This window comes from Myripristis murdjan, chromosome 18, assembly GCF_902150065.1.
Source record: "Myripristis murdjan chromosome 18, fMyrMur1.1, whole genome shotgun sequence".
Classification (NCBI taxonomy): domain Eukaryota; kingdom Metazoa; phylum Chordata; class Actinopteri; order Holocentriformes; family Holocentridae; genus Myripristis; species Myripristis murdjan.
Window position 1 is genome coordinate 26083576 of NC_043997.1, and position 27412 is coordinate 26110987.

General features: G+C 40.5%; 3 protein-coding genes across 4 annotated transcripts; all 3 read right to left on the reverse strand.

Annotated features, from left to right (window-relative positions):
• Window positions 1-3719: 3719 nt before the first annotated feature.
• On the reverse strand, window positions 3720-5828 carry LOC115376441 (placenta-specific gene 8 protein-like). The gene is made up of 4 exons (XM_030076012.1): window positions 5703-5828; window positions 5085-5225; window positions 4423-4607; window positions 3720-4162 (listed from the first exon to the last, which is right to left on the reverse strand). The coding sequence occupies exons 2-4, from the start codon at window positions 5200-5202 to the stop codon at window positions 3932-3934; spliced, it is 534 nt and encodes a 177-aa protein (XP_029931872.1). The 5' UTR covers window positions 5203-5225; window positions 5703-5828; the 3' UTR covers window positions 3720-3931.
• A 218-nt stretch (window positions 5829-6046) lies between these two features.
• On the reverse strand, window positions 6047-11096 carry LOC115376442 (cornifelin homolog A-like). Of its 2 annotated transcripts, none has more exons than XM_030076013.1 (4): window positions 11021-11096; window positions 9500-9616; window positions 8624-8778; window positions 6047-7385 (listed from the first exon to the last, which is right to left on the reverse strand). In XM_030076013.1, the coding sequence occupies exons 1-4, from the start codon at window positions 11079-11081 to the stop codon at window positions 7251-7253; spliced, it is 468 nt and encodes a 155-aa protein (XP_029931873.1). In that variant the 5' UTR covers window positions 11082-11096; the 3' UTR covers window positions 6047-7250. The 2 variants fall into 2 exon arrangements, with proteins under 2 accessions (XP_029931873.1, XP_029931874.1); XM_030076014.1 differs by having other exon boundaries at window positions 9500-9613; window positions 11021-11049.
• A 2887-nt stretch (window positions 11097-13983) lies between these two features.
• On the reverse strand, window positions 13984-23520 carry LOC115376443 (cornifelin homolog B-like). Its single transcript, XM_030076015.1, has 4 exons — window positions 23379-23520; window positions 20135-20242; window positions 18514-18668; window positions 13984-14745 (listed from the first exon to the last, which is right to left on the reverse strand). The coding sequence occupies exons 2-4, from the start codon at window positions 20238-20240 to the stop codon at window positions 14566-14568; spliced, it is 441 nt and encodes a 146-aa protein (XP_029931875.1). The 5' UTR covers window positions 20241-20242; window positions 23379-23520; the 3' UTR covers window positions 13984-14565.
• Between the last annotated feature and the right edge of the window lie 3892 nt (window positions 23521-27412).

A 27412-nucleotide genomic window follows, 5' to 3' on the forward strand; every position in this document is an offset into this window, starting at 1 on the left:
TAGCCAATTGAACCTAAGACTTCCAGTTTTGTCTTTCAAATCACATTTTACCAGGCAGCAGTGTATAGAGAGATGCACACTGACAAAATATCCTGCTACTCTTACCATCCTGCCAAGTGGATGAGATGCTCTTCCTCTACTAATTCTGTGGCAGCCATAGATTATTCCTTTGTGTATAGTGCCACCTATTAATAATAATTAATATTATTAAGCCTATCACTTTTTTGGCTGTGGCATTGGCAGAAATGGTAAAGTTGAGTGATCTAACCACCATTAAATCTCAGAAAGGAAGGCACAGTTCTGAAAACAGGTGGAGTTTTCTGAATTTGCTGTTGTGCGAATGCACTAAAAGTGCTGTGTACAGACAATTTCTAAAGCATTCGAGAGAGGCTGGCCAAGACAGCTACCAGTTATACTGCATTAGTATTACATAATACACAGTGGAATTCATATGCTATTGCAGCCGAGGTTAACTCTCACACAATAGTGGTATATTTAGTAGCACAGAGAATCCTGTGCCAGAACAAAATGCTCATCATTGCTGTAACAATGCAAAGGGATAGCAGCAACTTAAAAATGTAAGCTGTGTAATGGTTGTGACACAGCACATGCATGCGTACACACATATGCACACAACTGGGGCAAATAGGGCAAATTTGGATTTATTTATTTACTTATACTGTCTCTGTTTTTGCTAAATTTGTAAATAAAGTGATTTGCAGGTCTTACCTGGTTCGCTCTCTTGAATTCCTGCTGTCGTATGGGTGAAGTTACCCTGTATGTATGTGCTTTTGTACACCCTGCTTTTACACAGGCCGAAGTCCAACTTGAGGATTAGTTTGCCAACGTCTAGATGCAGATGAGACCAAAGGTCAACCTCTTTGATAAGAAGGGTAGTAGTACTAGTTATTCTCTGCATAAAAACTGAGCACAGAAATAATGGAAAGGAAGGAAAGAGAGGGGTAATTAAAGAGAGAGTGAGGAGTGACAGAGGACAACATGGCATCAATGTAAACTGAAAGCAATGTCATAAAGACTTGGGAAAACATATGCATGGTCATCACAGCAATATTTTCATTTTCGCACTTTCTCAACTTTTTGCTCAAAATTATTTCTCATGTAAATGACAGATTTTACCATTGTCACACTCACAGATTTCGATTTGCACATTCACCCACAAATCCCATATAACTGCATGAATCAGGATCCGATTTCTGCCATACAGATTAGAATAAAAAAAAAAAAAATACCACTCATACAACTTTTTGATGATTACAAAACACCAGCTCTGTCATGTGCGAGGGAGAAAACCTGAATCGAAACAACCTGCAGTGCGAGTGAAGCCAAACGGGGCAGGCCAGGGAATGAAGGAAGGAGGGAGAGAGGGAGGAAGCACCAAGGTCACGGGGGGGAGGGAAAAAAGTGAGTGCTGGTGATTACAATAACAGCATGAGTCGCTGTGGCTGAGCAAGTGGCCGTATCAGTGAGCCACAGCCTTCCCCTCCTTCTCCTCTCCCTCTGTGGTGTTATGTAAACCCAGGCCATCGAACAAAAGACTCAAGGTAACAGTGGAGCACAGGGAGGAGGCCACACTGCTTCACATTCAGTAGTCAAGAGCATTTACATGACATGGTGTCTGCAATGAGAGGTATATGCATATTTACCAAAGTATTGAGTTTGGACACAAATTGCATTTTAAATTTGAGTACTAAATGTTGACATTACATTGCATATTACAGAAATGATCTTTCTCTGGTGCATTTACTCTGCAGTTACCTCAGATCTCATAACAACTGTAAAATTATGTAAGTCAGTATAATAAATGCATATGTAAATATGTAACAACTGGGCTAGAAAGAGATATACCTGAGGAACATTGTTATGTGGGTGTGAGTTAATCCACGGACCTACACCATCTACCATCCTAGAAAAAGATATTTTATCAGTTTAGACTGAGTGACACAGAACTGCTGTTCTCAGTCCAAAAACTCAGCTGTAGATACAGAAAGGTCAGTTAGTTTAAAATAATTAAAGTTGTTAATATTAACATACATATACTGCCAGCTTTCAAACTGAGCACCAAGGCACTGATTAACTAAAGCCTTTAGTGTGTAAATCTGGGCTTAAATCTTCAGATGCACCAGTGGTGGCATGATTAGTCCCCAGCCAAAAGCAGCACAGAAATTCAGTAGAGGGTAAGTAAGTAAGGGATCATCCTTATATAATAATGACCGAGGTGAAAATCCACCACCAAGGTTATTGTTTTTGATAGAAGACCACCTCACAGTGGATTACCCTTGCTTATTCCACAGCTAACCTTACAAAAGATGTCAGTAAACTGGCAGAAAATAATCATTAATCATTTACAGTTGCGTTATTGGCCTACATGCTTCGGCCCAGAACAAAAAAAAAAAAAAAGTTTAGCACTATACCAACATCAGTATTAAAAGCAGAGAGCAAATACATTAAAATAAAAGTTTTTGTTCAGTGTCGCCAAGTTGTTGTCAAGTAGCCTACAACAGGCAGGCCACTAAGTAATGAAGGCTCTCACCAGATTTGTTACTGTTGCGTGGATTAGTGGTAAGCATATTGCTTCATTTCTCCCTGTCTGCAGTCAATGGGACCCAATAGTGTCGTAAACACAGGTTACCAGCTGAAACATCTTGTTGACACTGTCAAGGTCAATAGCTGACTCTGCGGTCAGCTGTTGACTGGGCTTTTTCTCTATAATGTCGATTGCTAATATTACACTATATCACACAGAGCAGCAAGGCCTCATGACGTGCATTAATCTGGAAGTGAACACGTGCGGTGATCAGGCTGCAAGTTGAAAACAGTCCTCTATTCAGGACTAACTGACCACAGAACGCCTTAAGAATGCCTCATCAGAATCAGGTATAAAGTTTTGTACTAACCATGTCTCTGTGAATTCTTTCATGATGACCAGATTTTACAATTAGAAACAGAAACAGTGGGGGACGCTTGCCAGAAGCTACGTTACATCACCTGAAGCCCTTTGCAGAGGCAGGAGTAACACATTTTCACTAAAACCACGTCTACTAAATATGGGGTGACCATATTTTCAAACCCCAAAACCAGTGCACATGTATGTGCATATGCATGCACAAGAAACATTATCATCAGTATGGGTATTTCAGCACTTTCAGCACACCTGCAGAGCTTACCTTTCAACACCACGGAGAGCACCTCTGCAGACAAAAAAGTTTTTAATCTCCAAAAATCCACCAAAAGTTTATTTCGATATTGTACAATAAGACTAGTAAAAACAAAACATAAGGATTTCACTTGTGTGATAGAACATATTTATTGATTGTTACCTTTTAAAGCAAAACACAAGCTATTTGTCAGTGTGCACAAGTGTACAGAGCTGTAGCTGTGATACATTCTCTGTCAGCTATCTATTTTTTGTTGTTTCAATCCTGGTCTCATTAATATTAACAGAAAACGCGGAGCAATTTTGACTTATAACTCTATCTATGACTGTTTAAAAACATGGAAACAAAGACACCCATAAAGTGCTGGTGGAGCAGAACATTTCTGTGGGGATCTGCTAGCAGAGTATGTGTTGGACATAATCACACCGCCGGCTTCTGAGGGTCAGAGCGTCAAAAGTAGAGGCCATATTGCTTCGAGGCTGGCGCTATTAGATTTAGCAGAAAATGCTGAATATTTTGGTATATAAAGTTTGCATGCCTGGTTCGAATTGTTGGCATGAATAGCAACAGTTTGGAGTGAATATTGAAAACTCAGACGTTTTATTGTATTCAGGTATTTGTTAGGACTCGGGACGCCCAACTCAAAATTTGGACATTCCCAGACACATTGGGAAACCTGGCCAGTGTTACTAAATAGTTGGCATAGCTCTACAGGACATGCAGTGGCTTATAAAATAACTCGAGAGAAATAGAGGTCACATGATCCTGGAAGTCAGGACACCCTGAGTGCTAATTGAGGAGACCATTGGCTGGGAGACAGCGACCCCCGGCTGGGAGGTCACTATCATTGGTTGGGAGGCCATCATAGTGGGCTGGGCGTTGATTACAGTGAGGGTGTGGCTGCGTCTCTTGATCTCCCTGGCCATCTGGCACCAGGAGCAGATGTTGCAGAAGGTGGCATATACGCAGTCACCTGACATGTCCCCCTGCACAAAGAAGCAGAAGAAGAAGAAGACAAATGATACAAACTTTGAAAAACTAACATTGTAGTATTACCTTAAAAATGTAGAATTCACACTATAAGTTATTGTTAGTAGTAGTAGTATTTATTTTCTATACACTGGTGGTGATTTGCATCGTGGTAACCGCCTCTTTTTGGGTATAGTTTACTTATTTTGTCATTTACCATAACATCACTGATTTACACATGAACGGGTTTCCAAATTCTCACTTTTCCTAAACTCACCTGGATGCCGTAGCGATTTCGCACAGCAACCCTCATGGCCATGGACACGGGTGGGGTGCATGTTGGGAACGAAACCAGCTGGAGGGTGGTCCACAGCACGTCCAACAGGGGGAGACAGAAACACTCGCCGAACTCTGATGTAGTGCTGCAGGCAAAGCAAGGGAAGCACCAGTAGGCAAAGCAGCCTGATGGGGCAAAGGGAACAGGGATGAGATGAGTTACCACTGATAAGAGGCCTTATCATAGTCTGTGGGATTTTTTTTTCTTGCATCATTTACAGTAAATCTGCCAGTTTATTAAAATTCAATCAGCAAATTATAAGGATTAGTACACTCTAAATTAGGTGTGGCATTAGTACATACAAAGCTAAGTTGAGGATTTGCTACAGCCCTTATTTTTGAACGTCATAATGCACCCAACACCTACAACCAATGGTCTTTACCTGGTGTTTAATCAATTAAAAGCTGGAAAAAGCCGGTACTTGATCCCCAGAAGGTAGATATAACCTCATATGCTGAATGTAAGTATAGTCATAGCCTAGAAAATTTAAACACCTATCCTCTCCCAGATCTTAATTTGACTATTTTCCTATTCTAGTGCAAGATAAACACACCCACGGTTGCAATGAAAACAAGTGACAAGCTGCAGAGAGGGAGACGTACAGACTTGTAAGTCATCAAAGCAGCCACAGATGCTGGTGCTCCACTGGTTAGAGTGGACAGCGATCAGAGTCGGGGCAGCAGGGGCCTGCTGGCCATTGATGATCACATTTGTTGACATGGTGGCCCTCAAAAAAGGAAGACCTGCAATGTGAAAACAACATTTTTTTCTCACGGGGTTCTTTTTAATTTCACTCCCCTCTGCAGTGTTGACTCCAGGCCCAAATAACCGAACAAAGCTCCCGGCACACTTGCTTGTACAGCAGTTTTCCTTCCTTCAATTGTTCTGTAATGTGATATGGGTCATTAAAATCTCCACGACAGTATTCACGCCATCCACTCAGACAGCTAACATGGATTGTCACAGGGTGACAGCTGTTTACTCATAATCAAAACACATTTTTCCAGGAATTTCACATGACCTTGAAATTGGGGTTACAGTAGACTTTTATGTGAAACCACAGCCCCTTATATTTTCAGGGGCAGCTGTTGATCTTGCTCGCATAAATAAGCTACAATCATCCACCGTACTCCACTGACTGCTTTCCAAATAACTCCCTTTGCCCTCATTTTGAATTTATTTTGATTTTAATTTTAATTTTTAATTTGATAAACACTCACCTAGTGTTGAAAAACTCGGAGGCGACAGGCTTGGTGAACCGCACTGTGGAGCAAATGTGGCATTTAGCACATCAAGGAAGAACTTCGCTTTGGCACAGAGATGATTTGCATGTGTATTGTTTGCATATTAGTCAGCACCCATAGGCTCATGCAATGTATTTTTAATCACATCACAGAGAACAGGTTGGAGTCATTTGGTCAAGAGTTTTATTGCACCACTCATATAGAATTGTTTGTACTGTAAAAACAACTAGTATTGTTTCTTTATACTGTAAATACAACTATTAAACTGTAACTGTAACGACTGGGGCTTTATTCTCTGTAAAGGGCTAAGAAGATTAACATGAAAGAGGCCTGGAACTCAAAACATCTGAAGAATTTCTGTTCATAAATGCATATTAAGAAACAGTCCAAAAACAAATAAATTATCAGAATGACGGTGAAAGGAACTTACAATAAAAAATAACAATGACATGGATGGTGTATCACATACATATCTACACACAGTATGTAAACCCCTTTAACATCTAAATGACAGTACAACTGTAACTGTAACACAGTTTAACCAGAACCACAACACTGGTATGGTTTCCTTGGCTGGATCTCATTAGTATCAGCCAGAGGTGGAAGTAACTAACTACATTTAATCATTTTACTGTGACCTTTTTTGTGTATTTGTACTTTTTCCAGTATTATGCTTCTCTACATTTTAAATCATATCCATTATAGAGAACAGATGATCAGTGACAGATTGTGGAACCTTTCAGAATAAAAGCAAAGATGGGAGGAGGAATCTAGTTCTATTTTGTCAGCTCTACTCTCTGTCATTTCCAAATTTCACAATAAAAGGCGCACCATGAAAAACTGCAGCGAGGGCCATTTAGACTCTGCTGGGGAAAAAAAAAGGGAGTTGGTCTGACAATGAGAACCAAGTGGACTCAGCCATCATATTATGTGATATTTCCACATTTGTCAGTTGAGTCCACAGGATCCTCACTTCAATTAGCTCTTGGTAATTTTGCACAATGCACCTTTAAAAGAATATAGCTTGATCCCGGTACTCTCATCCTTCTATAACTGCATGGAAAAACTCACACCTAACAAAGTTATGGTTTTGAAAAAGTAATGCAGTAACTTTTACATGAGCAACTTTTTACTTTTACTAAACTTTTACAGCAGCACTTCTATTTCTACTTCAATAAAAAATCAGCAAAGTAACAGTACTTCTATTTGAGTAGTGATTTCCACCACTATTATTAGAAATCTATTGATGGGAACCGAGGCCAAAAGTCTGCTTATCTACAGTGTCTTGCATTAAGCTACACCTCATCTATACATCTCCATGAGCTGATCCTCAGTCAGCTATATGGTGGCATTCCTCCGTGCCAGATGTGCTTAAAAAGAGATCAGAAATCAGAGCTGGTTGGTATGTGATCGTGGTAAAGCTGGTGGTGGTGGTGAGTCAGAAGAGTCCACAGGTCTGTACTTTGAAGATGGTCCATGATGATTATGAAACCGGTGATTACGATGATAAATGTAGTGATGAACTCAGGACTGATTGTCCCAGGCCCTTGTGTTGATCACAGTGATTGGACTCATCCTGGTTTTGATTTCTCTTGCTATCTGACACCAGGTGCAGGGCCCACAGCAGCATGCGTACATACAGTCCTGACAAATTGTGCCCTGTTGGTGGGAGAGATGCAACTTAGAATTACAGATTAACATTACCACTGGGTATTAGTTCATTAATCTTTCAGTATTATCATAGGTTCATAAAGACAATTGCCATTAGAAAACTGGTTATTTTGCTGTTACAATAAAACATAAATACTCTGTAGGCAAAGGTAGAAAAGTTGCTCTGACTAAAATCCACTATCATTCAGGAGTCTGCACATATGGGCGATTGGCTCCTGTATCTCTCAGTTGGACATCACTGTAACAGGTTTTGTCATCATTCGTCATTGTCAGCATGTATCTAAACTGATCAGCTGTGTAAATTCTTGAACAGTGGAACACAGTGTTCCCTCCTTAATGACCATGCATGTATTACTGCATGCAGACAAGGAATGTAAATACAGACTAGTCTGAAAATCAATTGAATGAGGTGGAAGGTTATCAAAACAGGTTTGAGACAGATCAGAGATCAGATTGCTGGTGGAGGGGAAGGTTTGTCTGAGATTTGTGCACTGGTTACCATAGTAGCATGCTTTTAGATAGCAGTTAAGGTGACCATATTTGCCTAGAGACATTCATACTAAATATATTGTGCAAAGCCCATAACCAAGACTTTGCACAGGCATTTTCAGAGGCAAAGACTCAGGATTAAAAGGCACTCAGAAAGTGTGAACCCCTAACTCATTGTTAAATCCAAACACCATTTTTATAACTTAAATTTTGTTACATTTACGTCTTGACCCTACAATCACTATCTCCTTAGATTCATGTGTATGGCCAAAAAGCTGTAAGTGTCTAATGGTAATCTGTTTCTTGACACAAGGTCCATCTATTGAGTAAGTGTCATTTAAGTAACAATTTCCTGAGATATCAAGCTGACAGACAGGCAGACTAACAAGAACAAAAATATGATGTCCTTTACAAAGGTAAAAAATGTACAGAGGAGTGTAGAGGGTGGGCTACTCTTTCTTTCTAGATGATTTAGTACTTATTTAGACATAATTACAAGACAACACCATGCAGAAGAGTAGCTTTTTAGTGGTAAGTAAAAGGGGGCAGATGAGTCAGTACACCTTCCTGGGTGAAACGCCTTGTATGGATTTAAACTTAAACCAGTGAAAGGTTCCATTCATGCATTTAAAATTATAAAGAACTAGGACAAATGATGAACGATCATGCCTCTTATCAGACATGCTAAAGGGGGTCTAACAATGCTGGCTCATGGGAAAAGTTCAAAGTGTCTGTACCTCAATGCCATAGCGCTGCCGCACTGATACCCTGAGGGACAAGGTCATAGGAGGGATGAGTCCATATGCGTCCAGTAGAGGTAAACACACACACTCTCCGGCCTCGTGTGATGTCTTACAGGTGAAGCAGGGAAGACACCAGCAGGCGAGGCAACCTGAAGAGGCAAACATGTTACATGAATTTGCAAAAGTGGAGACACGTTCATGTGAGAGCTTTCAAAGCACAAGAAGCCATTTCTAAATTCCCTTGCCGAACATGTATCAGAATAACTGAGGAAACCTGATGAGACTTCATGCAGAACATGATGTCACTGCTGTGATTTGCCCCCCACGTGGTGAAAATCAGAGGGAATACATTTCAAACTTTGAAAGCCAATAAGATAATGAGAGATAGTGCATGTGTTGGGAAAAAACGGTTATTTCATTTTCAAAGATCAGTTCTACAAAACTCAGTATATCAGCTCGCTTCATTAGACCAAGTGTCGGACAGTATTCTCAGCAACGTCACTCGGTGTTATCTGAAGATGCTAATAGCTTGTATTATCACTCAACACATCTCTGCTGGAATGGCAAACTTAACAATCCGCAAATCATTTGCTAAACCTACTGATATACAATCTGTCATCAGTTCACATTCCTCAGCCCAGTAAAGTCTGAGACTGACCAAAGGTATGTGTTCAGAAACTTATGCAAGTGAGCAGGATTACATGGCAAATATCTGGAAACGTGTGCTGTGCATTATCCAACACTGTAGCTGTAACCTCCCCCCTCCCTCCTCCCTCCTCCTGCAACTACTATACAATCTGAATCTGGCCAAAGTGCTGAACGAAATTTTCAAAAATGCATCCAAAGATGTCAACAGAGGGCTTTACTCACACTGGGGCAGGTCCTCAAAGCAATCGCAGATGCCAGACGTCCATTTGTTGGAGTAGGTGGTCGTGATGAATGGCTTGGGCTGGTTGACAACTGTCTTTGCAGACATGGCATCAGCTGCTATAAAAAAAAAACATGATTCACGGTAACTAGGAGGGAGAAAACAGCTGAAAACATACGCTTTAAAAGAAGAGCCACTGTGTTGAGAAGTCATACTGGATATGACAAATATAGTTATTCAACGTTTCAGCTATGTTGGAGGTTTTAGTTCAAGTCTAGCGACTTAATTAATTCAGGGTCATGAGAGGTCTAGAGCCTATCCCAGCATGCACTGGGGGCGAGGCAGTGAAACAGCCTGGAAAGGATGCTATTCCATCACTGGAATTAGTTCAAATCCTCTTTGTATATGTACAGGCAGCATGACTTCCTTGCGTGCAGCAGTTCCTGGAAAGCTCCCCCATCACCTCTATGCACATGTTCTTCACGTGGCTCCAGGTTTTAGCTCCTAGAGCCCTTACAGAATCAGAAAAATCAGCCTGTGCCTCTTAGAGATTTGCCAGACATGGAATCATCTGCAGAGCACACCCTGTCTTGCTCACTTGGAGAATTTAAGAGCCTTATAAAAAGCTCTCTTCATAAGGAGTGTAGGTGTTTTCTGTAGATGGATCTGATGCTGACATTTTAATCATTTGTACTAATTTTGTTTTTGTCCTGCTTTTTCTTTTCTTTTCTTTTTTTAACACTGCATGTTACATTGCCTTTGGATAGATTTTTCTGTCTGTTACTTAACATTCCTAGTTATTGTTCACTGCATACATGGCCCGGTCAACCTTGTAAAAGGGACCTTTGGTCTCAAATGTCCTTTTCTGGTTAAATAAAGGGTTACATAAACACAGTCAGTGCTCAGTAAAACCTTTCCACCAAATTACTAAATTTCAATATTTTGCATACTTTCCTCTTGTGTATCTGAACCGAAGACATTAAATACAACAGACCTGATGTTATTATACTATATCTGATGCTTTACCAGGTCATGTTATTACTGAAGAGCTAGCTTTACAACTGCATTTATTTGACTAAATAACACATACTACAGTATACAGTTAGGACAATGCATGGTCATTAATTTCACCCTCCTCAAAAAATACCATTTAATCACCATATAACTGTAGTACAGTATTTCAAAGCCCTTTTGGGGTGTGTAGTCTTTGTGAACGAAGTACAACTACTACATACTGTACTGTACTGTTCAATACTGTATTTGGGGGTCAGTATGGAGCCCATTAACTGGTTTCATTCAGCAATAGATACAATATGGGCTTATGATACAGCAGCTTTTTTAAATGAGGAAAAAAAGGCATAAACCTCGTATGAATTATTATCATCATCTATTAAAGTATACAAATTATTTTGCAATATTTCAAAATTCAAGAAACTGCATACCATTTTTGATTTGTCCTACAGTTGGTTTTGCATCTATATTAATATGATGATCATTAAGTCTGGCTCACTTGGAGGCCTTACCTTGGTTTTCTCTCAAGGAGGAGGAGGGATTTGATGTGAAACCTGGATGTCTTAGCAACATGGAGGGTAGCCTCTTATAAGGTGAGAGCGAGGGTGGTGAACGTGACAGGCCACCATGGGAGGCATGCCAATGACTGGTCGGTCCAGTTTAGCGTGTAAAGATAGTTTAGACTCTCAGACATCAGATTGTCTGACCTTGACGCATCCCTCGAAATCCCAGACGTCAGTGCGATGCATGTGTCACCTTGTGTTTTGTTGGTCATACGTCACATGCTGGCCTGTTTATGCCCTTGGGCATATTGGGAATATTTGCATTGGCTCAAAAGTAACTGTGGCTAAAGCGTGAATGTTATTCTGCCATTGCAGTGAAATGTATTGTTAACCATTCAGGTTTATTGTGGTGTGTTTATTTCCTTCAAAATATCTTTTTTCAGATTTTTCTTCTGGCATTCTGCTTTTATTTGGTAATGACAGTAGAAAGTGACAGGAAAGGCAGTGGAGAGAAAGGGAATGACATGCAGCAAATGGCCTAGGTGCCATTTGCTGCTCATTCCAGGTGAGCTACTTGGACATCGTCTCTTCATCACATCTTAATAGGGAGTTTAAGCAAAGGCGGATTGTGCGGCGGCTACGGCAACCGGAAATGGCTCTCTCCCGACGCTCTTGCCGTAGCTGTCGAATCCACAGTAGTCATTAAGCAAACTACCGCGACAGCGGCAGGGTTTTCCTCAGCGTTAACGCTATGCAGTTTTATTTATTAAAAGTGTTACACTCATAGTGAGTGCTTTCAAGTTTTTTTGCTATTCAAATGTATTGTCATTATAAAGTGCAGGCAGAGAGCAAAATGGAAAGAAGTGTGCATTTCGGACCATAATTGAAGGATTTAATTAATAATAATAATAATTAATTATTGACAATTAAGCACACATCTGATCGGAGTGTGAAGTGATAGTTCAGTGTGTGACCTGCATGACGTGCAAGACCACATTTAAGTTCAGAAGTATGAGGAAAACTATTTAACTACTACGGCAGGCAGCGCCGGCACGACGGCTGAAGTCTCGATCAGCAGAGCGCAGATCCATTTCCGGTTGCCGTAGCCGCCGCACAATCCGCCGTTGCTTAAACTCCCAATTGATAAGACAACGTGGCTGGTCCAGAACCCCAAACCAACTGATCAGATCTGGTCAGGGAAAGTAATTATCACACATTACCACAGCAGGAATGAAAAAGAAGGAGCATTTTGAAGAAACATTACATTTATTAGCAAACAGGAGGTGTTTGGTGCTTAGACCCTGGCAGGAAGTAGATCACAATGAATTAAGTTCTCCCATATATGAAGGGGATTCCCTGGAGCCTAGGCACTGGTGGTGGTCATGAGGAGTGGACATTTGATGAAGTTTCCTTCACATGAAGGAAACTTCTGATCAAGGCAGTCCACTCTCATTCCCAGGGCGTCCAATACCACAGCCTGGTCGTGCCCCTTTTGCCTCTGGTACTGACACCAAAGGCACCCAGCAGAAGCCAAAAGTACCGTTTGGCGAAAGAGCGAAGAAGCGAGCTTGGTTCCCGTTTCCAGCGACACCTCTCCGGTTTCTGTTTGTTTGCCTAAACTTAACCTATCCCTAACCTTAACTACGTGTTTGTTTTTTTTTAATGCCTAAACCGAACCACAGGAGACTGACACGTGCCTAAAATGAAAAATCCCTGATGAATGTCATCCTGATGCCGAAGGGTGTCTTTGACGTTGGTATCAGATGCAAAAGGGGCCGTGACCATGCTGCGGTATTTGACGTCCTGGGAATGAGGATGTGTTATTGCGTTGAAAAGGGCCAGGCAGTCATGGTTGAGGTGGCGAGGTGGGTCGCTTAATGGCAGAAAACAGCTGACAGCTTACAAATGATTGGCTAACGGCGAGCGTGTCAGGTTGTGACTGGACGGGAACGAGGTGGTGGAGCTCATGAGATAGCGGAACACACCGTGCTTGTGAGGAGCGAAGAGATAATCTTCCTGATTCTCTCATAAGATTTGCTTAATGGTTATTTCTTAAAACAAGTCCTGCTATTATGGAGGACATGCAGTTCCCCATGTACCTGTTTACCTGCTGGTGCAGTGACACAGTGTGACCTGAAAAAGCTTACAGCGAGGTTCATGAGTCAGAATATTTGGTGAAATTATTTGTGTGATTATGAGTTTGAGTGTAGTTTCTGTTAATACGTTTGAGCCAGAAACTCATTTGATTTGACTGTAACATTTGGAAACACTGCCAAACATTTTAGGCACTTCCACTTAGTACATCTTGTTTGTCATTTTCATCTCTGTCTCATCTCCTGCTCTCTGTCTCCAGGAACTTTTTTGTGGACAGTTTGACATTATGATCATTAGTCATAATTAGATCAAGAAAAACACAAATGCATTTTGTTTTTTAGATTATGGCTTTTGATGATTTGATATTTTAATTTTCTTAGCATTATCCATCAGAAAAGAAAATTTCAAATTAGTCAGAGGGACATTGGAAGGCGAGGGATGTCCCCCTCACTTCTGGAACCGGTCCCTTCTGTCCCCGTGCATTTTATTCCACCCACAAATGGTTACAGTCAGTCCAGTCACTAAACAGTTAACCCCGCCTAAGCTCTACTGCGTTTTTTTAAGGCTGCGTTCAGACGCCTCTCACTGCATTTAACCTTTTGAAAACTGAGCAAATTGACTTGATTTGGTGGCAAACAAATTAGCAAGAGGTAGAAATTAGAGAGAAAGAAAGAAAGAAAGAAAGAAAGAAAGACAGAAAGAAAGAGAAAAAATGTCAAGCACACTTTATACATGTTATATAATACATATCAAATTACAAGGTAATTACAGGAAATATGCCCCAAAATTAAAAAAAAAAAAAAATCCCCAAAATACAAAAAGAAATTAAGTGAATTTTTTGAAGCATGTGAAATAAAACCCCTTTAAAAAAAAAAAAAAAAAAGCTCACTGGTTTCAAAGAGTTCTATAGACACACAACAAAAGTGACACAAACCTGTTGATTTATTTTTACATAAAAAAAGGTCTTTCTCCTGAACATCCCATCCCTTCACTTTTGAAATGATGGCTACGCCCCTGAACATAGAAAAAAACTTTTATTTATGTGGTCAGAATGATTTGTAGGCCTACTATTATTCCTTGCCAATTTGGCAAAGGTAAGGAAGGATTCTGGAGAAAATTAAAAGACATTTTAAATAAAGGCAATATAGTCTTTGAAGTTTGTTCCAAAAAAAAAAAAAAGAAAGAAAGAAAAAGAAAAACATAGCCATTATTGCATCAAAAGTGGGGAAACATGCACTTTTGATCTCAAAGCTGCGTGCAAAATTTGCCAGTTCTAACATTTTATTCATTTTTATCATCAGTGCATTCATTTTCAGGTTCCACTTGACCTTTCTCTCAGCGGGACACATTTTGTCTCTGATCAAATCACTGAGGTTACAGGGAGTGGCAGCAGCTTGGAGGAAGTGTGATTAAATCAGTTGTACTCTGGAGAGCGGGTGACGGCAAAGGCCCGGGAGTGTCTAGACCAAGTGCGCCCCCTGCAGGGAGGTCAGAGCAGTGTATCTGGCCGAGGAAGAGGCAGAGGAGGAGGTGGAGGAGTTGGCGTGGGCTGCAGCTCTTCTCTTCAGCTCCCTGGAGATTTGCAGCCAAGACAGAGGATAGCAGCAACATCCATACAGACAGTCGGTCCATACACTCCCCTGCAACACACACACACACACACACACACACACACGCACACACACACACACACACACGCACACAGAGAGAGAGAAAGAGAGGGATGAACTCAGGTGGGAGGGTAGAACATAAGGTGAAAATTTGCATTAAGGTGCAAAAAACACCACAAATCTATTGATATACAATGCAGTCATTTTGACAGTCTCAAAAGCTGCCTTTGGATTTGCTAAATAATGATGAAAAATAACACAATGATGAAAATTTGCTATGATATTGTTATGATTCGTCTATGATACTATGCTATACTATGTATACTATGATATTATGCTTTTCTCCTTGTAAATGTATAAGCTAAACTACATTTATAAGACAAATAGTCTTATAGGCATAAACCAGAGCAAATCAGATATATACATCAAGATTAAAATTGTTAACCACAAGTAATATGAAAGCCAGGGTGTGATCGGTGTTTTAAGACATGATTTAAAGGACAACATTGGTTTTGACAGCCTAAGCATGAGAAGTGGGTGTGCACTGTTTTCTCTCCGGCGTGAAAGCCCTCCCTCTTCGGACAGAGTCGGTGCAGTGCAGCCAAGTCTTTGCTCTGAGCAGAAGCAGGCGGGATAAAGGTCTTGGCAGCGCTGTCAAGATGGAAAAGTTAGTGGGAGTGATATCTGATGGATCAATAAAGTCTGAGAAACGAGAAGCGGCGTCCTGGTTGTTCCACGTGCAGCCGGCATCCGTAAAGATCTCCTTTGTGACATTAAGTCAGCAACTCACAGCCAGACAGAGCAGCTTCAGCAGTAACGGCTTGTGATTTTAGCCTCAAAAAAACAGTGTATTTATGAGTTTATTTCATTGATTTTGACAGGTTTTCATCAGACCATGATCAGCAGAATTTTCTCAGCATCTACACCTTGAAGTTAAAAGATGAAAACTGGAGTTTGAATTTTTTTTTCACACAACAATAATGCAGTGCAACTCTCCAACAGCCGATTTATAATGCAAAGACCACAGAAGGCAGTCTGATACTTGCAGCCATGTTTGTGCATGTGGCTCACACATGATATGGACTGCTGTGCATGGTGCTTTTAAGCAGCACACTCATGAAATTCTGCAACCATGCTGTTGCACAAGCTGCTGCCCCCCCCTCCCTCCATATGGGTAATGACCTGTGAATGAACATCAGACTGAGATAACACACTTGTTCTTTCTCAGCAACACTCTGGTACACACTGAGACCTCAGAGCTGCTCAGTCAGTACCAGACTTTGCTGCTGCTGTGTTCTGATCTGCCTCCCTTGGGAATGAGATGTGGGAGGGCGACATTAGCGACTAAAATTATCCCTCCACCTCCAAACTTCATTGCAGGTCTGGGGTTTGAGTGCGACGAGAACTTTGCATTCCTAACCACAGGCTACAGTCACCCCTGGATGCATTTTTAGAGGATGACGCATCATTTCAACCGCAAGTTTCAGCTATTTGGTGGTTTCATTCGTTTATTATTGAGCATCCATATTAGCCAGCACACTGGCCACAGACTCATCTTTCCAAAATCCACATTGAACATAAATCACAAAACCGGACAAACTCGCAAAATAAGGGTAGAAAATAAAAGTAAACTGCCTCAACTCAAATTAATTTCCATAGTCAAAGAGTTAAAACAAGAATTTATTTATTTATTTACTCTTATACTACATATTTATTTTTCTATCTATTTAGAGAGACAATAGACTATGCAGAAATGCAAAAACAAAATTAAAAACAAGAAACAAAATAGCAGTGTTAGAAGAAAACAGACTGCCATAATGAATCCCGTGTAGTAGGGAATAATTTAATGCTGTGATGGTGTTGCGGGTATTAAATAAGAAATGATGTAGCCATTAAAAACACTGTTTTGCCTGGAGTATCAAGGGTATTTAGAGAAAGTGTATCTTTATTAGGAGGCTGGAATAAACTTCCTTTGAATGTATTAGCCTCATAATCTGCATTTCTCAGGCTCCTCTCCTCCCTTGTATGAAAGAGTAATGGTTGGCTCGCTTCAGATGTACATATGAACAGCCTACATGCGGGGACTTGTTTTCATAAGAACTTCTGGCATCTTCAGAGCTCGTGCTCTGCAGTATTGACCGCGATCCACAGCCCACTCCACCTCCGGAGAAGCCAACATTACCAACCACCTCCTTCTGACATGGCAGCGCTCCAGCTGCTGCCTGCCTGCTCTCAAACCACTCCCACCTCCTTTTCTTATCTCTCCTCCTCTTCATTATCCTGGGGACTATCTGCTCAGCTCATCTGAAATCAAACCGTGTGCTCAGCTCTGACATGTGGACTTTCTGTTTTGGCAATTTTTTTTTTTTCAACCTGCCTTGCTTTGGTTTTGTGTACTAGTCAGCGACAGAGACATGATGCCTATCAGTGCCCGAGGTTATAGGGGCAGATTTTACGTTGCTTTCGATGCCTTTGTCAAAGTTAGGCATTAAGTTAGACTTGTTGCATGTTTCGTATTTTCCTTAAGTTGCTCTGAACCTCCTGCATAGACCAACTGCACTCTCTGCAACACTACAAGCTTTCAGATTGTGCCCATATCGCAGGGCCGAGTGATGTGGGCGAAAACAAATATCAAGATACCTACAGATCTTCTATAAAATCTTTTAAAATTATCTGGGTACCCAGTCATCTGGCTACTATCAGAGACAATAAACACACATGGAATTCAATACAGGCAAGATCTTCAGGAAAGGACAGCAATTTGCGAACTCCAACGGTTTAATGTGAATAAAACTTAACACTTTTCTACAACTTTCATCCAAAGTTTTGTGACTGTTGCATGGGATTCAACAGTTGCAGTTACCAATAGTGCCAAAGTCAATAAACCACAGTGAGCAAGTTCAATGTAACACCAACTCTTGTACCTATAATTCCTGGATCTTAAAGGTTTTGGTCTAACCCTACAATTTACCCACATTTTACACTGCAACAAACTATTTTGCAACTATTTTGGAGGTACTAAAGATTCCACAACATATCCCTTCAAAGTCCCTTCATTTTCTAATCTGAATTTTTGGTTGAAACACCCACCTTATAATGTTCTACTTAGTCATCACCATTCATAAACCACACAACAAACCACACTGTGCGAAGCAAGCATTGCCCTGGGGACTATTTTCTGCAGAGGAGGGGCTGTTTCCCTCCCCGAAACATCAAGTCATCAAAACACCACAGTGCTGCTGCTTTCAGGAAAACTAATGAGGGCGACTTTATTACGGTGATGGAATACTGGTGTGAAGAAAGTTTGAAGTCTCTGAAAGTTCATTTTCTTATCACAGAGGAAAGAATAGAAACAAATGGCTGGCTATTGGCTATTATCTTGTGTATGCATTTTAGGAAAGTTTATACGATTGATGTATTTTTTGCAAATGTAATGTGTATATGCTGGTTGATGGTACTCTTCCTGACCAATTTACTAAAAATAACGACAATAAATTCAGTCCCATTCAACATCAGTAATTTGGTTTGTTGACCAAGCAGGTGGAGGCATATACTTCGCATACCTTTAATGCCAGGAGAAAACAACACTCATGCCTTTTCACCACATTAAATACCAGACAGTATCTAGTTCATATCAGTCTGTCTGTCTCTTTCTCTCTCTCTCTCTCTCTCTCTGTCTCTCTCTCTCTCTTTCTCTATGTGCTACTGCGCATCTTGGTTATGATACTCGAATGAAGGAGATTTTTAATCAGAGTGAGGTGTTTCTTGGTGTACAAAAATAATATAATGAAAAATTACCTCTATGCCGTATCGTTCCCTGACTGAAGCCCTCATGGCAAGCGAGGCCGGCGGGACGCAGCCAATACAGTCCAGTAACGGCAAACAGGGACAGGCACCCACGGCCCTGGTCACCTTACAGGTAAACAGTGGGAGACAGCACATGGCCAAGCAGCCTGCACACACACACACACACACACACACAAAGAGAGAGAAAGAGAGGGATGAACTCAGGTGGGAGGGTAGAACATAAGGTGAAAATTTGCATTAAGGTGCAAAAAACACAACAAATCTATTGATATACAATACAGTCATTTTGACAGTCTCTTTGACAGATGGAATGTACATTTATCTAAGGTGCCATACAGTACAATTAGAGCATTCATTTTAGTGTGAGTGTTAGTGAGAATCAAACTAGAGATCTAGATAGGGAGATATTCCACCTACAAGAATATTTGAGGCCACCTCCAGGGGGCGACGCAGAGCGCTAAAACTGGGCTAAACAAAGTCAAAATTAAAAGCAGTCAATGGGATTTTTCCCTAAATTATAATACTTTTTTTAACAGTACATTGGTGAATAGTACATGACAAGGGTTAAATTTCTTTGTGCTTAGATGAATGAAGTCTGTAAATATTTAGTAATACATATATATATATATATATATATATATATATATATAAATAAAATTTTCCTCCACATATGCAGGTTAAATTTAATTTTACAAGCATTTATTTCATGTCAGCTTGTAAGTAGAGTATGTCTTCATTATAAATACTGCGCAGTGTAACAATGACAGTAATAGTCCAGTAACTCACGTAAATATTTGGAATCAAATGTAGTGATCATTTTATAGCTTTTAGCCCCATGGACACTGACTCTGCTCTGCTCAGCACTGCCCCCAGTGGCCAAAAGACTGCACTGCACTATTTTTATCTGTTTCAGCAGTCAATGGTTGTGGTTCAGTTTTGTTTCTCCATAGGCTGTGATCAAACCCTTTATGGTGGCTGTGCTAATGCCCTGCTCTGCCCATTGAGATATGCAGAACAGCACTGAGTAGGACACATGAAAGTGGTAGTCTGTCAGTTTCATTAATTTTGTCTCCATCTTTTATTAAAAAAAAAAAAAAAAAAAAAAAAAAAAAGTTTCTCTTGTTGTGGTGTTTCTGCACTACCCAGAAATCACCTAAACAATAGAAATCAGGATAATGAACATTTATTAATTCTTCAAATGGAGCATGTAAATTCAGTTTACTTGAATATTTGACTCTGTCTTTGACCTCTTCTCACGTGCAATGTCTTCATAGTGCTGGTGTTGGACTCACACCTTCACTCTCCAAAAAGGAAACTTTCTACATATGAAGAAGAGCCTTGCTCTTAGATTTGGTGAGTCTACATTTTTAAAACGGTGGCTGTCATGTTCCCAAAGATTTATGAATCTTTCTCAGCAAATAAAGGATTGTTTAGCTTAAAGTTTTAGGGGAAAAAAGTGTGTGTGTGTGTGTGTGTGTGTGTGTGTGTGTGTAAATATATTCCGTCATCTATAACACCATAAAATACTGTATTTTGTACTGTAACTCCATAATTTACACAGTTGTAGGTTACATGTTATATTAGGTCCTACTATCTGTGGTTGGACACTCACAGTCTCCCATGTCCTGCCAGCAGTCACACAGGCCTGTGCTCCACTGTCCAGCTTCCTGAACCCTGCTCTCCGGCTGCACCTGCACCACCCGCAGCTGTCGGGACATAGCTTGAGTGTCCAGTCACGATCACAGAGGAAAAGTAGGAGCACAATTAAAACATGACAAATTCATCTACCCAGAGATCAAAATTTCAACCTTTTGAAACCTGAGCAGATTCATTTCTTCATTCATTTCTTTCAAAAGTATTATAGATTTCAAATTAAATTGCAAGAAAATTTCCATCACATTAAAGACATATTAATGGAAATTCCAAGAATATTACCATAACATAATACACAAAATGTAAAGAAAAGAAGATTACCACAATATTATACAAAAATTTAAAGAAATTACAAGGCAATTACCATTCAATGACACAGAAATTTAAATAAATTGCATGAAAATTACTACAAAATTACACAAAAATGTAAAGAAATTACAAGAAGGCTCCAAGATAAAATTGCAAAAAAACCCAGAAAATTTTCAAAAGATAATAGTAAAAATGAGAAGTAAATAACCACAAAATTAACAGAAAAAAACAGAAAACGATCATAAAATGAGCAAAAATGAGTAAAAACACCAGAAAACTATATGTATAATTATTAGAATTCAATATTCAAGATTAAATTGATAAATACAAAAATAAATGAATTAAATAAATTTTGAGAAAATTAACATAGAATTACCACAGAAATAGAAATAAAATAAAATAAACAAGAAAAATCACAGACAACAAAAAAAATTCAATAAAAAATAATAAAGGGATTGTGTTCAGAAGGTGAAATAAAACCTTTCCAAACAAAGGCCGACTCACGGGCCACAGGGTTTCAAATAGTTAAAAACTTTTGGGCTTTGTGGTTATGATGTTTTTCACAGGATAGAATAGAAAAACTTTGTTTTGATTTGCTGGAATTCAGTTTCCTCGATGAACAAAGGGCCTCAGTCAACGAGGGAGCGCATGATTTACTGCAAGAGAACGGAGGGTTGCCATGTAGTGACTGCTAAAGAGGCTATCTGTCTGCTCAGCTGCACTCTATACATTAAACCATGCATATATGAATCTGGATTTGACATATATATATATATATATATATGTATATATGAATGGATTTTTCCTACCACACTAGGGAATGTTGATATTTCTCTTACACACACTAGCAGGACACTGGAAACATGGCCTACATTGATTACTAATTGTTAAACTTCACTCTGAGAAAAATGGCCACATGCAATCCTCCTGTTCTTTATCATGTTATGAATACTTCTCTACCTACTTCCATATTTGGCAAGACGCATATTTGGTTATGCAGGGACCAAATTCTCCTTACTGCCTCTGTCAGGAGGAGATCTTAGCACAGTGGCAGCGCCCACAGTGATCTGTGGGACAGAGCCATATTTTGTAACATGCAAGGCCCTGAAGCAGGACGGACCTCAGATGGATTATTTCACTCCCCCCCAAAAAACATGGCTCCTGTCCCAGTCCATGACAACAGTATCAAGACGCTCATGTGGGAGGCTGGATTTTCAAATAGCATCAGTGCACGTCCTGTGTGGCAAAAGCTGGCTGGTATCAAAATTCATCCTGTATTCAGATATGCTATCTAGATAATAAATCCAATTACATCCTTTGTCTTAACACTGCCACATTTATAGATAGATAGATAGATAGATAGATTTTTGCTTTTGAGAAATATTTGGTTTTAAAAAATGGGTTAGAAGCAGTATAAGTGAAAACATACTGCCTGTTGCATTCACCTGCTTGCAGATTGGGCATATCAGTTTATCTGACTAGTGAGGTACAACAAAGTAAGCTTTGCTCCATTTCCCCTAAAACGTCCTTTTCTCCTCATTGACATAATGTTTTTTTGCATGATGGCTCCAGCTTCTCCACCTCACTAACCGGCTAACGTATCTGCATCTGATGATGAAATCTGTCTCATGAATCACACACGGCTTGCGAAATGCCTCGTCGCCGTGCAATCATTCCTAACTTGACAGCTTAGCCCAGGGGGCGCAGTTTGACCATTCTTAAAAGCAAAGTCCTGTGTGAGGTGTGGTGCAAAAAACTGACGGGGTCAGCATAAGGTTTGCATGTCTTCAAAGGGGACAACACTGGATGCCCATAGAACCCATTTTCATTCAGATATCTGGAGGTCAGAGGTCAAGGGACCCCTTTGAAAATGGCCACGCTAGTTTTTCTCTCGCCAAAATGCAGCCTAACTTTGGAGCGATATTTGGCCCCTTTGCTGACAACCTACCATGACATGTTTGGTACTTAGGTCACCTAGTTTCATATGATCCCTGTATCTTCACTCTAGCTTTAACACTGAGCCCACCACAGCCTCTGAAAGACAGCAGTTGTTGAGGAGGTTAACTCATTGCGGGCCACCAGAAACATTTCAGAGGGCCAGCACTGCCTGCACTAAAGGACTGCATTCACACCTGGCTGACGCTCACTGAGATCTAATTACATTTCTTTTGCAACTCATGCTGTGCGTTTGCGCGTTGCGTAAGGTGCATTTTTCCATATCCAGATATCCAGATACACAGATCACCGGCGTAGTGTTAATGGGGGTGTTCCTCCGTGCTTGCCATGCAGTTATTTTGTGGACGTACACACTGTGCTTACCTGCCTGTGATGCATGCCAGCCCACTGGTCGGCACACTGGCTCTGTTTTGAGCTTGACGTACTATTTGTCAAGGCCTCTTTGTTATTGATTATGCAGTCACACTCTGGTCTGCATCACAGGAATGCAGCACTGTGCACATTTCACCCCGTGGAACACAGTAACCCCTGACAGAAAGCACCTCTTGTTTGCAGCTGTGGACTTGGCACCTTAAGGCGGTCATGTTGTGTTTCCCGGCTTCCACAGGAAGCGGCAAGCTCTGTCGAGCAGATAAGAGCAGCAATCTAGTGATCTTCACTCGAAGCGGATTATGCACCGCTTGTTCCTTTTGTCTCCAAACTGGAGGTATTCTTTTAGCTCTGCTCCTCAACCACACGCCAACCTCTATACTGATGTGGGAAACAAAAGGTGGACTCCACGCAGAGCCCTCTCCTTTTATGGTACAGAGCCAGGCTGGTGTGCTTTCAAGAATTATTTACATTGGCGAGCCAGGCGGGGTCAAGTCCCAATACACCTGATATATGTAACTGCTGGAGGAGATAGTCTTGTTTTATAGACAGCACAAAAGAGCACTTACCTGTGGTTTCTCCTGCTACTAAAAAAACCCCCTTATAAATCCAGAAATCAGGCACCAAACAAAGACTAATTTCGCTGTCAGTGATGTTCGCCTTTTTTCTTCAGTTTCTCGCTTTCAGTTCTGTCTGCTTGACTATCCCATTTGTGCAGCTCCTCACTTGGCTGCAGTGTTTGGTGTAAACATGAAACCGTCAGAAACGAGGGGTAAACAAAAGGACCCATTTCCCGTGACAGTTTCATCTCTGCGAGCTACAGTGCCCTGACAGTTTCTTTTTTTTCAATCTGGTAAATCCCTGTCCAGAAGCATGGATACACATCAGGAATTTTTGCCTGCTATATCTCCTCATCAACAGTTGTAAGTGCACTTTGTCTGTGTCAGGTATTGCCCCTATGGAAGATGGGGGCATTTCAGCTTGATAATGATCAGTTCACACCACTGTCCTTGATCTTGGTCTCTACACTGACTTAGATGAAGATTATATATCACATCACTTAATATAAAATAGTGTATCTTCTAATTAGAGATGAAACACGGGAGCAAGAAGCTGGCATAGATTCAGTGATGCTCAAGAACACTTGCGTTCATATGTAGAGCTAATAAAGGGACTATTGTCTAGCTTCATTCCATATATTTAACTGTCCCTTTCAAGCACCGCTTCTTTTTAAAGCATCCAATAGCATCACATGATGCATTAAAACTGAAAGATAAGAATTGCACCAGGCTTTCGTGGGATTTTGTTGTGACTGAGAAGTTCCCCTGCTGTCGCCTGTGATGATGTGGTGTAGTTTCCCATGTCCCTAATGAAGGAAGTGAGTGAAACAGAGACCAGCGGAGACCAGCGGAGGCCAGCGGTGTGAACACAGCCCTCATAAAACCAAACTGGTATTCTCGTGCATAGGGGTTTCAGCTGACACACGGTGACTGCGCTCAGAGGTGACATGTCTCACATGGTGGCAGAGTCATGGTGGTGACTATCATATACAGTCAAAAAGAAAAAAAAAAACTACACAGAAGGTCAGTGTTTTCAGAGCTTTAATCGAGGGCAAAGGTACAAAAACATTCAAATAGCATCTACTGTACACAAATAAGCATACAAGAATGGAAACAGCATTTCAGTGGATGAAAAGTGCACAGGTATAATTCACCATACCTAAGGCTGAAATGATTTTTTTTTTTTTTCATTTCCGAAAGGCCCAGCTATCAAACAGTCTATTTTGCCGCCACTTGCCACAACATTTTTGATGGAGGATTACGATTTTAGGCCTGGAAAGAAATGAGCGGAATGTGGCGGCACACACAAGACGAGAGAATCAAAACAAGCTGCCTTTAGTATGTCTTTATCAACAGCACAACATCTCAATAATCTTGATTACAAGGATGGAATGCGATGTGTCACTCCGTAATTATTTATCCCTGCAGCTCGCATCGTTCAGGCCAGGGAGATTGGAATGCCGGAGAGGCCACAGTGCGCCAACCGGTGGACCGACTGACACTCCACAGACTCTGCAAATCGACAAGAGAGAAAAATAATGGGAACACATTGGGACCAGCTTCATGTATTATTAAGATTGCTATTATTATTATTGCTCCCTCTCTCAGTCTCTCATAAATTACATTCACATTAGCCTGTTAGGATACTTGTGCATTATATGGGATACACACACACACACACACACACACACACACACACACACATTCACAGAGACAAAGCCAGTTCACTCACTCTGATGATGTGTTTTGCTGCAGCAGCATTTGATCAGAGCCAGCCTCTCTGCAGGGTTTCGGGGCCGGCGACACAATACTTTTCCATTGGGAAGAACTGAAACGAGAGCAGAGAGGGTCACCAACGTTCACACGTGCATCATAAACACTATTTATACTTTTTTTTTTTTTTTTTTTTTTAAATACAATGTTTCTCTGCTTTACTTGACAGCGTGGAGAAGACAAGGATGTTGGAAGAGAAATACCTAAAACTGGTGATGATGTGGTCTGACTCACAACTAAATACTGTATTGCCAAATATTTTCCTAGAAACAATGTGGATTTATTTACACTCATAATTTCAGTCCTACAGATTAGAGTATGTTGTTAGACACCAGGGGCTGTGCTGAACGAACATAGTGCCTTCAAAGATGTTCAGAGTCCTGATTTTTACTGTCATCAAGGCTACAACGCCTCTGTCTTAGTCTCAGTGCTAAAGAGGAAGCCCCACCTCTGCTTGTAATTCAAGTCATATGATTTGCTAGAATTAAGCATCATAACAGAAGTAGGTAGCTATGGCACCTACAAGCTGAGCGAGAGGGATGCTATGTGCCGATCAAAACCTTTTCAGGCACAAAAGATGCTTTCTCCTTTTGTCCATGAGTTTTCCCCACTCAGCATTATGACCTTGCATATCTCTTTTGTTGACATGTTTAATGAGTGTGGGTGCCACAACTCTGCATCTTTAAATCAGTTCAACCACATTTTTATTTGTGAAATTAGAAAAAAAAAAATGGGAAATTCAAATCTACAATATAGTGAGTAGTACCAAACAGATCTAAGTTTTTAAAAAGTGCTATTCTGAAAATATATTTTCAATGCTGATGGTTGAATTGCCATATCATGCTCACCAGTAGGAGGTCATACTTGAGCCACATTTTTATTTACCACCTCACCTCCTGTACCACTGCATATTTCCTATGACAAAACCCCTAAAACTAGAGCGGTCATCCCACCTCGGACCAGTGAGTGCAGCATTGCTCACCTTTGCAAAAGCACTTGCGGATGTGCTCTTTGGCCGCAGGCACGCTGGCAGCTGAGGCTGAACACAGTGGAAAGAGACAAATTCCAGCAAATCATTTGGGTGGAACAAAAATACATTACCATTCAACTACTGCTAACATGAAAGTTCACCTCCTGACAGAGGACATGTAATACCAGAGAGTGGTGGTGTATATTTTACAAGCAGAGTGAATTATTTACCCTGACAATGTAAGCCAGGACATCTTGCATCCTGAGAGCACTCAATCCTTTATCATCTAGAAAAACTAAAAAAAATATAAATTCCCTCAGGTCTATGTTGTGTGTTCAGCATTTACCTGTGCTGTTGTAGCAGATGTGAGCCACAATGATGAGCAGCAGAGTCACACAAATGATCCTGGACATGATGGCAGCTTCCAGAAGAGTTATTTTATTTGGTCTGTTCACATCAGCGTGTTCCAGTTGTCCCACCGGGCAGAGCAAAGTGTCGCTGTTATATACTTCAACCTGGACGCTCACCTACATGGGCTGGCAGTGTTTGAAATGCGGGCAGATTGGTTTGAACAAGTCCGTGGGGTATTTTTTTGGATGATCTCTCATCTGTGCATGGATTCATCTCGGATATGTGATGAAGATGGAGATTGTGCACAAATACACAACACAAGCATGTCAACAAGCATTGAATCTCACACACACACACACATACAATATTTTTGTTTCAATATTACACTTGGGAAAGTGAAATGTGAGTGTCCAGCATTCAGCCTTTTACCACTGAACCAAAAGTCACGAAACATGTCACACAGCCACGCATGTTGTGTAACTAACGTTTAATACATAGGCCTGTGTTGCGAAAATCAGAACAAATGTGTTTTTATTGCAATATTCTTTGCCTTTTTTCCCCATGTGCAATAACCTTTTCGACCAATATGCAATATCTTTGACCTATGCCTGTTCTTACTGTTTTTCTTTAACTTATTTTTTTTATAATGTACATATTTCTTTAGTACTACTTATTTATTGTTTGTAATGTCTTCCCTACCAAGCAGAGGTGCAGACCCCAAATTCCATTGTGCAACTTGTACAATGACAATAATAAAGGCTATCTAATTCATTCATGCCCTAAATGTAATCATTTCAGCAGAATGACACATGTTGGCTTGTGAGAATGCTCTGAGATGTGGCTGTACAGTAGTGTTGTGAGGCCGAATGTATTAACTGCATTTAATTAATAATTCAAAAAAAAAAAAAAAAAAAAGGTGTCAAAATAAACTAAACTATACATCTCTCTT